This window comes from Labeo rohita, chromosome 13 (genome assembly GCF_022985175.1).
Source record: "Labeo rohita strain BAU-BD-2019 chromosome 13, IGBB_LRoh.1.0, whole genome shotgun sequence".
NCBI classification, from domain to species: Eukaryota; Metazoa; Chordata; class Actinopteri; order Cypriniformes; family Cyprinidae; genus Labeo; species Labeo rohita.
Window position 1 is genome coordinate 8,508,487 of NC_066881.1, and position 15,177 is coordinate 8,523,663.

Sequence of the window (15,177 nt, forward strand, 5' to 3'; positions counted from 1 at the left end):
AATTGTTTTTACAGTGAGTTAAAATTATAATCAAGAATTTTTTTTACATGTGTTCATGTCTTTCTTTCTTCAGTCGTAAAGAAATTATGTTTTTTGAGGAAAACATTTCAGCATTTTTCTGCATATAATAGACTGATATGGTGCCCCAATTTTGAACTTCCAAAATGCAGTTTAAATGCGGCTTCAAACGATCCCAAATGCGGTTGTAAACAATCCCAGCTGAGGAAGAAGGGTCTTATCAAGCGAAACGATCGATTATTTTCATTAAAAATATTTTTAATTTAATTTAAAATTTAAATACTTTTTAATCTCAAATGCTTGTCTTGCCTTTCTCTCCTTGAACTCTGTGTCTTCTGGCTCAAGACAGTTAGGGTATGTCAAAAAACTCTGACCATATTTTCTCCCTCAACTTCAAAAATCATTTCAAAATTATCCTACATCACTGCAGAAGTACTGACACAGTCTTTGCAATGTGAACATGCAAAGAAGATCAAACACCCTTAACAAAAAAGGTAAAACAGCAATATAGGGCGATTTTGAAGTTGAGGAGGAACATGAGATGGGAGTTTTTCGACATACCCTAACTGTCGTGAACCGGAAAAAAAACAGTCCAGGCAGAGTAAGACAAGATGAGCGTTTGGCTTTAAAAAGTATATAAATTGTCTTATTTTTATGAAAATAAACGATCGTTACACTAGATAAGACACTTCTTCCTCGGCTGGGATCGTTTACAGCCGCATTTGGGATCGTTTGAAGCCGCATTTAAACTGCATTTTGGAAGTTCAAAATCAGGGCACCACGGAAGTCCACTATATGGAGAAAAATGCTGAAACAGCTATTTAAGCTACAATTAAGTACATATATTTACATTAGAGTATGTTGGCTCTACGCAACTTAAAATGAAAGAAAAAAAGATTAAAAAAATAAAGTCAGACTGTCATAGTAGAAGGTATGGGGACTGAGATTCCTCAGGAATTTTGAAAGTTCACTATAGGAAAGCTATATGTACATTTAAAATGACAGAACCGCCTGAAGGATTGTGCTGAGTTTGGTGGATACGGTTTGACCTCAAACCCAACTTTGTTCAATAACAGTATGTTGGCTTTAATGAGGTGGATTCCTCAAGGAATGTCTTCTGAGAAGAACGTCTTATTCACTGGCATATGATTGCAAAACACATTTTCCAACTTCTCCCACTATCTCTCCCTCTCTTTTTCTCTCTACGCGCACACACAAAGGTTTTCTCCGAAGTCTTTCCCCTCCCTCCATCTGGCGATCAGTCACCCCTCCTCCAGCTGCTGATGGTCCTGTTGTAGGCAGTCTGCTCATTCTCCTCAGTGAGAGGACAGTACACGCTCCTCCACAACCAGTCTCTGTCTCTCACACTTCTTGACAGTATGTTTAAAACTGGATATACCACAAGCACACCTTTCTGGAGCATTTGAGCACTCGATTCAGGAGAAGGAAGATCAATCAGCACTAAGGTATGAGGTGTGCTTGAATAAACCAACAAGGAGGGGTTTCTTCCTCTTGACACTGAAAACTTCTAAAATTTTGGACGTCCACAATGAGTCTAAAGAAGAGGAAACCAAGCGTGGTGTTCAGCTGGCACAAGTCTTTCACCATCCTTGCCCCGTGGAGAAAAGGTAAGCGGTGTGACTCAATCTTCTGCTTTCAGTCGGCTCTACGCAACACCTGGATGTGCAGCGCAGGTAGTAATTTGTCTGGCTGAGGTGTTGCAGGATATTTAGAAACCTGTAATTTTGAACTCTGTTTGGTTGAACACGGTCAGGGTTATCTTCAAAAACAGTCATTTAACTATCTTCAGCTTTGCAGGTACTGTAGCTGAGTTGATGTCATTTCAATAAAGTAAGCTCACAAACTAAGCTCATATAGAAAACCCACAAGCGTCAGCCACAAACTTTATTGCATATACACAGAATGTTGTTTTTAACTACAGTTGTTAGTGTTGCTTTGGTGTTAACTAGAAAAACATGTGACAGAGAGGCAAATTTGCATCTAATTAGAAAGAAATTCAAGTCAAACGTCAGCTTAATGAGAGACAATTTATGAGCCATTTGTTTTGTTTTAGTGTAGCATTTTGTCTAGACTGTATCTTATGCAATTGTATGCATGCGTGATAGCAGTTTATTAACATATAACAAAAATACCAGTTAAATCATTATAAAATCTCAAATATCAACTTTTTAGTTTAGAAATGAATTGAAAGCATAATTGTGATAATTTGACTTTTGTAACAGAAATCTTATAAAGCAGAGGGCAACAGACAGGATCTCTCATGAGATTGTTTATCTTTTATACAAACTGAATTAGTGCACTAAGTGGGTGTGATTCATAATAAATGACAGTTTTTAGATGATTAGTATGTGCTATAGTGATGGATGCCAATGGTAGGAGTGTCACAGGTGTTTCAAACCTGAAAGAAGGGCATTATAAGAGACAGAGTGATATCAGATGTGGATGTTTTAGTGGTGACAGGTTCATGAGCGGGGCTCTTCTCCTCTGCTTGAGTTATATTATACGTGACTCATAACTGCAAACAGGCACAGCTGCAGTCAAATTCTTCATGTGTAAGATCAGCCAGTGTATGAAATCACTGACACATGACTTAGACAGGTAATAGGGACATGAAACTCTCTTGAAGATATATTATCAAACAAACAGATGATTTGTCATTGTCAGTTTTGCGTCTTGTGCCTTTATTGTGATCACAAGTGAAAATCAAATCTTACTTTCCCCAAATTAAAAATTTCCTCTGAAATCTACAATTAAATGGGTATTTTTCCAAAGGGGGAAGAGTGGGTTGAGTTTGTCTGAAGGCTTGACTGATGTTACTGCTCCCGCACATTCTTGCCTTATCCTAATGGTGTTAGATAATGAAAGACTGGTCCGTTCGGTTCACATTGATAATGTGCTTCTGGAAAGACTCCTTAGGGTCAAAACCATTGCCTTGCTGGAGCACAGAGAGAGAGAGAAAATGTTCTGGCATGAGAGACGGAGAGGTGTGAGGCACTAAAGGTCTGCTGGCTTTAGATTAGGCAGAAGGAAGAAAAAAGGTGTATGGCTGTATTTCGCACCTCATCAAACCTGACATCTGGCCTTTGTCACCTTCTTCAGCAAAGAGCAATTCAGAAGGAAAAAAGGGAAAGTCAAAGGATTTAACCTTCATTTACAATCTCACTGTGAAGCATTTGGTTTGAAAATGGGTTTGCACATAAAAAAAAATTGTCTCCATGATGCAAGGGGTTTTTGGGTGGTTGCTAGGGTGTTGCTATGTGGTTATTAAATAAATAAATAAAACATTTTAATTACTTAAAATATGCATTAACTGAAAACTTTCATAAATCGAATTTTTGTTGAAGTACTGAAACAACCAAAACAAAATAAAAAAATAAAAACTTACAAAAATGACAAAACAAAACAACAAAATTACAAAATCATTAACTAAAATCAAAGTAAAATCAGACAATATAAAATAAAGAATAGTGAAATCTATTGGTAACACTTTATTTTAAAGACCAGTTCTCACTGTTAACTATTTGCCTATTAGCAGGTATATTACTAGCATATTGTCTGTTTATTAGTGCTTATAAAGCAAGTGCATATTAATGCCTTGTTATATATGACCATATTTTAGATACCTTAACCCTACTCCATACCAAAACTAACTACCTTATTAACTATTAATAAGAAGCATTAATAAGGAGTAGTTAAAAAAGGTTGTAGTTAATTGTTAGTTAATAGTGAGAACTGGTCACTAAACGAGTGTTATATACTACCAGTCAGAAGTTTTTGAACAGTAAGATTTTTAATGTTTTTAAAGAAGTCTCTTATGCTCACCAAGCCTGCATTTATTTGATCCAAAGTACAGCAAAAACAGTAAAATTTTGAAATATTTTTACTATTTAAAATTACTGTTTTCTATTTTAATATATTTTAAAATGTAATTTATTCTTGTGATCAAAGCTGTGTTTTTAGCATCATTACTCCAGTCACATGATCCGTCAGAAATCATTTTTATACGCTAATTTGCTGCTCAAAAAAAACTTTTTTTTTTTTTTTTTTTTTTTTGAGCAGCAAATCAGAAGCTGCCCAAGCATAATGCTGATTTCTCTTATTCAAAGAATCCTGGAAAAAAATGTACTCAACTGTTTTATACATTGATAATAATAATAAAATATATATATCTTTCTTGAACAGCAAATCAGCATATTAAAATGATTTTCATCATGTGACACTGAAGACTTGAGTAATGATACTAAAAATCACAAGAATAAATTACATTTTAAAATATATTCAAATAGAAACATTTTTAAATAGTAAAAATATTTCTAAATTTTACTGGTTTGTTGTAGTTTGGATCAAAAATAGTGTTTAACTGCTTAAAAAAAGTATTTGCACACCTCTCAACACATGCACCTGTTACGTAGTTGCTCCGTGCTGGATGGAACGAGACGAGAGACGAGATAACAAGCAAAAGGTTTAATATAATCCTCAGGTAGCACAAGCAGAAACAAGCAGGAAGATCCACACACGTAGTAACCTTAATAAACAACATTAAAGACCGACAGAGAACTCAGGATACAAACAGGCTTATAAAGGGTGTGCTGATTACCAAGACAGGTGAATGGGATGACGTTAACAAGGGTTAAACCAAAGCAGACAGATCGACGGGGGAAGACAATGGGAGAAACCAAAACAGTCCAATAAACAGAAACACAAGGAGACATGTAACATTACTCCCCCCTCCGAATAGGCGCGACCTCGCGCCGTAGGAAACAAAAAACAAAATAAACAAGAGGGGCGAAAAAACAGCAGCAAAACAGAGTCCATGTGGGGAGGCTTCGGCGGAGGACGGAAAACAAAAAACAGAGTCCTTAGAGTCCATGGGGGCGACGAAGGTGGGAGGAGCCAGGGAGGAAACAGGAGGGACCCGAAGCAGGAGAAGCAGAGGGAGACCCAGACCGCAGCCATGATGACCCACGGTGGAGCCGATGGAGGGAGGAGCCATGGTGGAGGAAGGGCTGACGACTCCAGGGGGCCGACCGACAGAGGCGGAGCAGCTGGCGGAGGAGCCCGAGGCGGAGACGGAGAGCCGAAGATCCAGGGCGACACCGAGGATCCGGAGGGCCAAGGCGGAGCCCTAGGCTCTGGCGACCAAGGCGTAGGCGGAGATCCGGAGGTCCGCGGCGGAGCCGGAGCGACAGAGGATGGAGGCTGTGCCGGAGGGAGGGAGGAGCCCAACAGAGCCGGTGGGATGGAGCGACGAGGCAAAGCCGGAGGAGTGGAGTCCCGAGGCGATGGCGGGACAACGACCGACCAAGGCGGAGCCGGAGGGACGAGGGAGCCCGGTGGAGCTGGTGGGCCGACGGGCGACGGTGGAGACGAGGGCGCTGAGAGCCGTGGTGGAGCCGCAGGGTCGGAGGGCCGAGGCGGAGTTCTGGACTCTGAGGCTGGAGGCGGAGCTGAGGGATCCTCCAGCCCTGACGCCGATGGAAGCTGGCAGACCCGCGGTGAGCCCACTGCACAGGTAGTGGGCTGAGGGTGAGCAGAGGGGCTGTCAGGGGACAGCGGTGACCAGACAGACAGAAGAGGGGGGTGGGTGGGAATTCCATACCGACAGGTAGATCATGACAGGTAGGTATTTCTGTAGAAAAGTCTATTAAATCTCCAGAGTTAGTTTCCAGAACTTCAGTAAAGAAGTCAATCAAGTCCCCAGAGTTCAGTTCAAGCTCACCCCCAGCGGTGGTGCAGTGGGCAGGGCTCTCCATAGCCCTCTCTTGCTCCACGCAGCACTCCACCGTTGCGGTAGTTGTAGCCGGCTCTCGCACCTGGTCGGACGTGTTGGGCTCTGGCTCTGTGGCGATCCTTTGCTCTGTCGCTCGTGGCTCTGGCTCGTCATCCGCGGTGGGCTCGGGCTCATGCTCCGCATGTCGGGGTGAGGGTTGGCTGGGTTCTGGGTCTGGAGTGGGGCTGACGTCCTCCTTGACGAAGTCAATAGTCCATGACGATCCACAGGACGCCAGCACCCACTCGATGTAGTCCGGCAGGCTCTCTTGAGGACCCTCTCCGGATAGCAGCCCCTTCGTGGTGGTGTTCAGTCCTGCACGGTAGAAAGTGCAAAGGCTGCTATCCGGGAAGTGGGAGTGTTCTGCCAGGAAGATGTAATCACGGGTGTGGTCCTCAAGAGAGCGTTTCCCCTGCTTCAGGATGATGAGGAGAACAGTAGGGTCCATAATAGAAAATCAAAAAGAAAAACACTGAGAAACAAGAAAAAAAATAAACGCAGGGGAATAACGCCGGTTAAACTGTTGTAGGTCGGTCTTTCTGTTACGTAGTTGCTCCGTGCTGGATGGAACGAGACGAGAGACGAGATAACAAGCAAAAGGTTTAATATAATCCTCAGGTAGCACAAGCAGAAACAAGCAGGAAGATCCACACACGTAGTAACCTTAATAAACAACATTAAAGACCGACAGAGAACTCAGGATACAAACAGGCTTATAAAGGGTGTGCTGATTACCAAGACAGGTGAATGGGATGACGTTAACAAGGGTTAAACCAAAGCAGACAGATCGACGGGGGAAGACAATGGGAGAAACCAAAACAGTCCAATAAACAGAAACACAAGGAGACATGTAACAGCACCATACAATTATCAAACAAATGATCCTCAACCTCAACATACAATTTGAGGATCATTTGTTAGTGTGCTGTTTTATTTTAATGTCAATTTTAATATTAATTATCATTAAGGATGTCTTAAATGTCATTAGTTTGAATGAGGGCATTTAAAAGAGGAAGTCAAATCTGAGAAATGAGAAAAGATAAATAGTACTAATGCTTGCCTTAAAAGCAAAAAACAAACTAACAGTATTATTCAATTTAATATACATCCACCTAGATGCTTGTTTTATTCCTGTAAGGTCAAATCTTCAACGCAATGTTAAAACAGTCCTTATATAGACTCTAGCCAACAGATTTTTGGTTCATATGCTTAGGGTCATTCAGTCTGGCCACCCAAGTGCTAACAGGGCTCTGACATTCTCCTGGCTGTAAAAATAGAAGACCTGCCCTGGCCTGCCTCTGACCTCTCCACCCACAATCACAATGGACGTGTCTGCAGACAAGACGTCCCTAAGCACCTATACTGATCCCACTGCATCCCCTAACTATATCGTCAAGTAGTTTAAAATCATTGAAAACCTAATGCACTTCCATTCAACAGAGAACCAAAAGAGCTTTTTTTTCCCCCACAAATGGCCAGTTTCCTAATCACAGCTCAACTTCCACGTCAAGTTTTAGTGTGTTAGCTTTGAGGTCATCTATATGCTTGTGTATTCCTGGAAGTAGACTAAATTAACTTACCCAAGACCATTTATCAGTCATTCAATGAGCAGCAAAGCCACTGAACACCTAGATTAGAATAACGTCATGTGAAACGAACTGATGAACTGGTTTACTGAAACAAACCATTTGAAAGAACCTGCTTGCTGATTATGTTGGTTTAACTGAAAGTATGACTCTAATGTTGTGTCAGTCAAGCCAAACTCACAAACACAGCCGTGTTGAAATGTGGTAAACATGAGTGGGTTAGGCCAGATGGAGTAAACATGTTCTTGTCCAAGCTTGTGAATTCTTCACATTTCATCCCTGCGAATGTTTCTATCGATTGGCCCTTAATGATTCTCACATTCTTCATCTCAAATGAATAGCAGCAACATTTGCTTATTGAAGCAGACTTTTCCTCTCCCATTTAGGACAGATAATTGAAAAAATATGTTTTGAGTAGTTAAGTCTTACAGAAATTTTTCAAATTAAATATTTATTAGTCTTGCCTTGAAAACATGACTGCGCTATGCATCTGGGAAATATCAGAGTTTTTACCTAACAAATCTACATACAGCTGTAAAATACACTGAAACAGATGATTCCAGGATTCTTGAATGTGAACGGAGTATTTTATCAGCTCAAAAATGTGAAGCACTTGCCAGTTGTACACAGTGAAAAACATTCTCTGCTGGGCTGGAAGAAAAACACTACTGCAGGTGGGACGTGACTAAAAGCGCTGCTTTAAAAGTTTAAATAAAAAGCCGAACCTATTTCCACCATATAAGAAAATTAAGGTTTTGGTCCAAATTATTACATACAGTGTAAGTTATGTGATAAAAAGATTAAATTATGGCATTTAAAAAAGTCAAAAACTATAGATAATTAAGAGATAAAAACTCAGTTACTACATACTGTCATAATTATGAGATAAAAAGACAAAATTATGAAATAAAAAATCTAAAGGTCATTGCACACTGAGTCTGTTGTCCTTTCCTATCAAAATGTTTGCTAAAGATGCGAAAACACAGAAAATCTAACCTGATCTGAATTTTCTATGACGGACAAAAGTTTCGGGGGCAGTGTGTAAATGTGATTGACACAACGTGAGGTCGTATTTATTTTTTAAATGTGCAAAATTTTTGAAAGCGTGTAAAGACCTTAAGTTATGACATACTATTTCATGATTATGAGATATAAAGACAAAATTATGAAATGAAAAGTCAAAATTATGACATACTGTCATATTCATGAGATAAAAAGACAAAATTATGAAATAAAAAGTCTAAATTATGACATAATATTTCATAATTATGACATAGTATTTCATAATTATGACATAGTAATAGTAATATTGTCATAATTATGAAAAAATATGAAATAAAGTCAAAATTATAACATAATTATGGGATGAAAAGACAAAATTATGAAGTACAAAATCAAAGTTATGACATAGTATTTCATAATTTGTGAAAATGATCACATGAAAAGTCAAAATTACGACATACTGTAATATTTATGAGATAAAAAGGTCAATTTTTTAAATAAAAAGTTGAAATGATTACAGACTGTGACAATTATGAGATAAAAAGACAAAATTATGAGATGAAGACATAATATTATGGTATGAAAATTCTAACTTATGACATACCGAGTCATTAGTCAAAATTGACAAATTAATATGAATTATGAGATTGCAAAATTGACAAAAAGATAACATTCTGATATAATGACATTGACATTAAAGCCAGTTATGACACCTAAAATGAGCCTTTTTAATGCAATTAGTACTTTTTTATCTCATAATTTTAGTATGTAATAATTTAGGCTTTTATGTCATCATTCTAAATTACCAAGGCATGATTTTTTTCCCCCAGCAGAAATGGGCTTCCACAGTAGACTGACAAAGGTTGCTCACAAAATGATTGTTTGTAGATGTGTGGGTATTCTTGTAGTGTTGTACCTGTCTTAGCTCCTAAAATAATCCTCACTAGATATTTGCAAACTCCAGAGTGATAAAGTCCAGAAGTATGTGGGGTTTGATTCCCACCAACACTGTCATTGACCTGTTTTTATTTTGAATGTATTATACTCTGCAGCATGAAGGACCTTAGCATTACTTGCATTCCTGGCTGCCAGGGGCTAGCGAGGGCTTTTTGATCTCTCTTTACAAGCGGCCACGTCTGAGCGATGTTAATTGAAAACCCAGGGGGATTTCGATGCTGACTACTTGCTCCTACTGAGTGCCATCAAAAATGTCCCACCATCAGCAGTTCTGTAGTCTCAGCTGGTGAGCACTGCTGTATGAAAGACTGACCCAATGGGTCGCTCTAATTGACCTGTACAAGTAAATTAGCTAAATTATGATCCAGGGCCTCACATAGAGGACTCCAATTACTATATGCTTGGATTTCATTCTGGAACCACTTGCGTTATTGGAAAATATCTAAGATGATGTATGTATACTGTTAAAATATCTTAATGTGTTTCTAGATATGTTTCTTATGTACACTCTTAAAAATAAAGGTGCTTTAAAAGGCTCTTCAACCAAAGCCATAGAAGAACCATTTTTGTTTCCAGAAAAGAACCATTCAGTCTTTAAAAAAAAACATCTAGTTCTTACTTTTTATAATCTTAAGAACCTGCTTTCACCACAAAGAACCTTTTGTGAAACAGAAAGGTTCTACAGATGTTTAAGGTTCTTTATGGAACCATTTAGACAAAAACGGTTCTTCTATGGCATTGTGAAGCCCCTTTATTTTTAAGAGTGTATTTTTGCTTTCATCATAGACAAACACATTATTGTTCCTGTTGAAATCACCCTTTTTAGCACAAAAGAATTAGATTTACATCATTTTACTGCTTGTTGCCATATGATTTAGATCATTTAGATGAGATAAAATTGAACAAGGAAGTCTGATTGAATACATCTTAAAAAGGTTTGTACTGGAGTCCAGGTGTTGGTCCGTGAGAAAAGGCTACAAAAACACAGGCAATGTTTTGAATGGTGGGGAAAAAAGCCTGGAGCAGCAACAGATCTCATATAAATGAAATGCTATCAGTGTTTTCACAGTCACTATCCAATCTAAAAAATAAATTCTTTTCTAACAAAACACATGAGTATGTTTATTATTAATAAAAGTGACATTGAAAACAACTTTTTGATGGATGAGCTGGGAATGGCATTATTATTGTTATCTTTTTAAAGCCTTTATGATATGATATCTGATTTCTAATCTCACATTGTATCACTGTGATGAGTCTGTGAAGACTAAAATTTATTCAGAAATTTTTCAGTTTCCTCACAGTATGTGAAGCATTTCTTCTAAACATATTCAGAATGAATATCCTGTGAATCATCTAATTAACCATTCATTTCCATGCACTGCAAGCTTCTCGTCACACCTCTTCCTGGCAATTAAATTTACCATTGTTTACCACAGTTAATCATAGCAAGAGCAAACAACTGTAGAACATTTATTTGATTGGGTCCAGAAGTACTCAACCAATATTATTTGTATTTGAAAGTACAAGCACAGACTTACTATAGAGAAAGTGAGATGAAGATATGATATGAATGACACCTGAAATGTATCAGATTTCCAGTACTATGAAAGAGCTGAGCGTCATAATAGCATGCAGATAATGCACACAGATCAAAGTTCAGAATAAGACAGGTCTATATGACTCTTTGTGGACCACTGATGGTAAAGAATGCTTTATAGTGAGATAAGCGCTCTTCTTTCGGCACAGGGAAGTATGTCTGCTTATAAATGCTTTTAAATAATTTGAATAATGAAAGCTGAATTACGTATTGGAGATTTTGCTTCACTATTTTTTTTTTTTATTCAACTGAGCACACCAGTACTTTCACTTTTGCAGTCTGTAGCTATATTTCCATCACCTTGTTTTTACGCGCATTAGAAGCGAGTGATGGAAATGCCACATTTCGAATAAAAATCCCTTAATTCACAATAACGTTTTTACGGTTGCTTGAGGTGGTTTTTGACTTGTGCGAAAAAGGGTTAATGCGAATGGGAGATGGAAATGCATTTGCAGAATAAATTCCTCCATACAGATCCAAAAATCATGTGACTTTGCGCTATGGGACGGCAAAACCTTACTAACCAGTTGACCTGATCTCGTTCCACAGCATCTGAAATGTTGTTATGGTCATTCTGACATGTCTAAGCAAAGTCTGTCGTCAAAATATTTCTGTATAATTTTTTCCAGAACTGTCTTACATGACTGTGTTTCCAAACTCCGAAAGCAATGATCACATTTATTGAGGTGCAAGTAATTTATTAATACAAAAATGACTATATTTAGTGGTTTCTCCTACTTTTCTTAGTGATATATACTGCCAGTTTATCAGGAAGTGATGATTTTGTTCTCTTTGACTTATTGGATGGAAACGGTGCTTATCCGCAAATGTTTTATGCAATATATTTCAATTTTGCACATAAGTTAAATTCGCAGCTTTGTGTCTTTAATGTTTAAACATAATCAAAAGTTCAGAAGCTGACTGATTTCCTCAAGAAGTGCAAACAGTAGGTGCATTTCCATTATAGATTTGCACAAAACTTTTGCGATGTTTTATAAATATCGAGTAAAAAAACTGTTGCGAAATGATGGCTTTATGTAGTCAGTGCTTGTGTAGGGGGCCACATATAGTATGAGTTGTTTTTTTGAGGTTATAGTACATTTAAGAATGATCATGTGACTTTTATGTACGTAAAGTGACCTGTAAATGCGAAAAAGGCGTTTCCACTGCAGTTTTACGAATATTGCCTAAAAAACACCTTATGCGAGTGTAAAAACTTTTATGTGATATATATGGGAGTTTTTGCAAAATTGACATGTTTCCATTAGGTGTATTTTCAATTTGCAGTTTCAATTTGCACAATTTGAAGGGTAATGGAAACGCAGCTCTTGTGGTGATATTGAAATATTGCTGTTTGATTGAGCATTCTGTCCTGCCAATAGAGTGAACTGGTTCACCAATGGCAAACAGAGGAAGGGTTTAGGAAACATTTACATTTACATTTAGAAACTGAAAATGCACACGTCAAACTGTCATTTTTGAATGATTTTAAGAATTATTTTGATATTGTGAATGTATAACCTCTCCCTTTGTTTGTTTTGCAGGTAAAGGGGATATTGTTTTAGATAACGAGGTAGTACTCACGAAAATGAAGCTCCTTGACAACTTCCCTGAGAAGCTTCTTAATGCTGAGGATTCCATTTCAACCATCTCCATTTCAATGTCTGAGCAGGACAACACAGAACATCTCCAGGCTGATGAGGTGATCTCCATCCACAGCGCTGCTCCTGAGACAACCATCCCTGAATCGAAAACAGACTATCTATCTTCCATTTTTGCAGATTCTGAGCTTCCAAGATTGTACAAATTTGAATCTGAGGATTCTGGGGTAGAGATGACTAGTGGAGCAACTTCCCCATCCACCCCAACTGGTTCAGAGCAAAGCTTTGTGGTCCACAGTAGAGAGTCTTCATGTGACTCTGGCAACCTGACCTCTCTTGTACCTGCTGAAAATCCTCTTGAAGACAGTTCAGACTTCTTGGAAACTGAACAAACATCTTGTAAGTGTGCTAATCAAGACTCTCTTACTGTCCTGGGAGACGGCACAGAGGATGAGAATGCTGATGATGATTTAATAGACATTACAACAGATTCAGAAAGGTCTGAGGACAGAACCCTGAGAAATACCATGGAGAACTGTGAAGATGCAATGGAAATCATGGCAGCAGAGGAGGAAATTACAGACAGTGCAATGGCTGAGGACACAATGTCAAGGAGCCAGTGTTCTATAGAAGCCTACGATGGCAAAACAGGACCTGAATTTCAGCAACAGCCTTTGAGGAAAAGTACAACCAGCAACAGTCTGGATGAGTACATGGAAGAGTGCTGCAGGCTAAGTGAGGTAGTCAACAGTTTACATGTTTTTTATTGTTATTTACTTGATGTCATAGTGTTGCATCTGCTTTTATATAAACAGCAATGTTTAGTTTTATTGCAAGCGTTTAAATGTGATATAAACAAGAAAATTATTCATTTTTTACCTCACTTAAATGCATTACACACCATTTATTGGAAATGGGAACATTATTTAAAAAAAGAAAATCTTTACTATAATCTTCACTATATTAAAATATATTTGATTTCAGGAAACTGAATTAGTTTTATTTTACATTTTTCTTTTTTTAAGCATAACTTCATTCAAGTTTATTTTGGCTTATGCTTAAAATAAGCAGTGCGATCAAGAGACCAAAAGTCTAAATAATGCCTTGAAGTTGTTTCAGATATAAACTATACACAGAGTAAAAATACTCTTCCTGTCAATCAAGTTTACAATAATTGTTTACCACAGCTAAACATAACATAGCCCAAAATAAGACAGTTGATTAAAGATTGAGGAATTGGGGGGACATTGTTTTTTATTTATCCTAATTGCATACAAAGTCCTTTACTGACATTACGTAAATTTACAACAGTCCTCTTGACTGTGAAACTGACTGTTTGAGAGATGCCTTAGTAAAGTGTGTCAGAGTGAAACACTCATTGTCAACATGGTAAAATAAATGGCTTTTGTTTACAATTTAGAAGCACACACACATCCTTTCTCATTAGCCATAATGACAGTCTTTCCGCAACTTGACGTCATAAGCTCATCACTGAATATGCGTACTATGACTGAAAAGGAAAACAGGATAAAAGACTTCCTGTGAGCAGTGCTTCCATCAGCATTTCTGCTAATTTTTGTAAGCAATTTGTCCCTGAAATGAAAATACATAGAACACAAATGGCACACTTTCAATATTAATAGTTTTGACTGATATGATCCAATATGATCATATCCAATGCGTTCTTAAACTCAGTTGAAAAGTTGAAAATGTTTGGTGCGAGATATGTAGACAGAATTGTCTTATTGCATGGTTTAAAACTAGAGTGAATAATAGAATAGATGATCTCTTCTCATGGAATAAACAACTGTCTTTTATATAGAACAGCATTCCATTTAACAAAAGGCTTTGGTTGTTCCACATAGCCTAAGTGGTAATCATCTGGTTTTTCTTCAGGAAACAGATTTTTTTCAGAGGACATCAAGTGGTTACACAAAATTGTTTAAAGAAGTCGTTCACCCAAAAATAAAAATATGCAGAAAATTGACTGACCCTCAAGCCATCCAAAAGATATAGATGAGTTAGATAGAGATAGAGATGTTTCTTCATCAGAACAGATTTGGAGAAATTTAGCATTACAAATTTAGTGTGCAAATTTATTTCTCAGAATTGCAATGGACCCTCTGCAGTGAGTGGGTGCCATCAGAATGAGAGTCTAAATAGACGATAAAAACATCACAATTATCTACAAGTAATCCACACCAGTCCAAACTATCAGTTAATGTCTCGTGAAGGGAAAACCTGTACGTTTGTAATATAAACCCAAGATGTTTTAACGGGATAATTCACTCAAAAATGAAAATGTTATGTTTACCTCCAGGGCATCCAAGATGTAGGTGACTTAGTAGTGTTTCTTCAGTAGAACACAAACAATGATTTTTAACTCAAACTGTTGCAGTCTGTCAGTCATATAATGACAGTCAATGGCATTCACGGCTTTGAGAGTCAAAAAAGCATACACAGACAAACCCAAATTAAACCTTGTGGCTTGTGATGATACACTGAGGTGTGAAGACATGAAACAATTGGACTATGCAGGAAACTGAACAGTATTTATATCATTTTTTTTTACCTCTGATCCACCGCAATGTCCAACTGTCCTGAGCACTTTTACAACAGCCG

At 37.8% G+C, this 15,177-nt stretch overlaps 1 protein-coding gene across 1 annotated transcript in view; it reads left to right on the forward strand.

Moving 5' to 3' along the window:
* The first annotated feature begins 1,282 nt into the window (after window positions 1–1,282).
* The window catches only part of si:ch211-250c4.3 (uncharacterized protein LOC100535981 homolog), a 36,626-nt gene continuing 22,731 nt past the window's right edge, over window positions 1,283–15,177 (forward strand). The window contains exons 1-2 of the mRNA XM_051125446.1: window positions 1,283–1,646; window positions 12,499–13,295. Of these exons, the coding sequence (XP_050981403.1) occupies window positions 1,568–1,646; window positions 12,499–13,295 (876 nt within the window). The 5' untranslated portion in view covers window positions 1,283–1,567. The remainder of the gene's footprint in view (window positions 1,647–12,498; window positions 13,296–15,177) is intronic.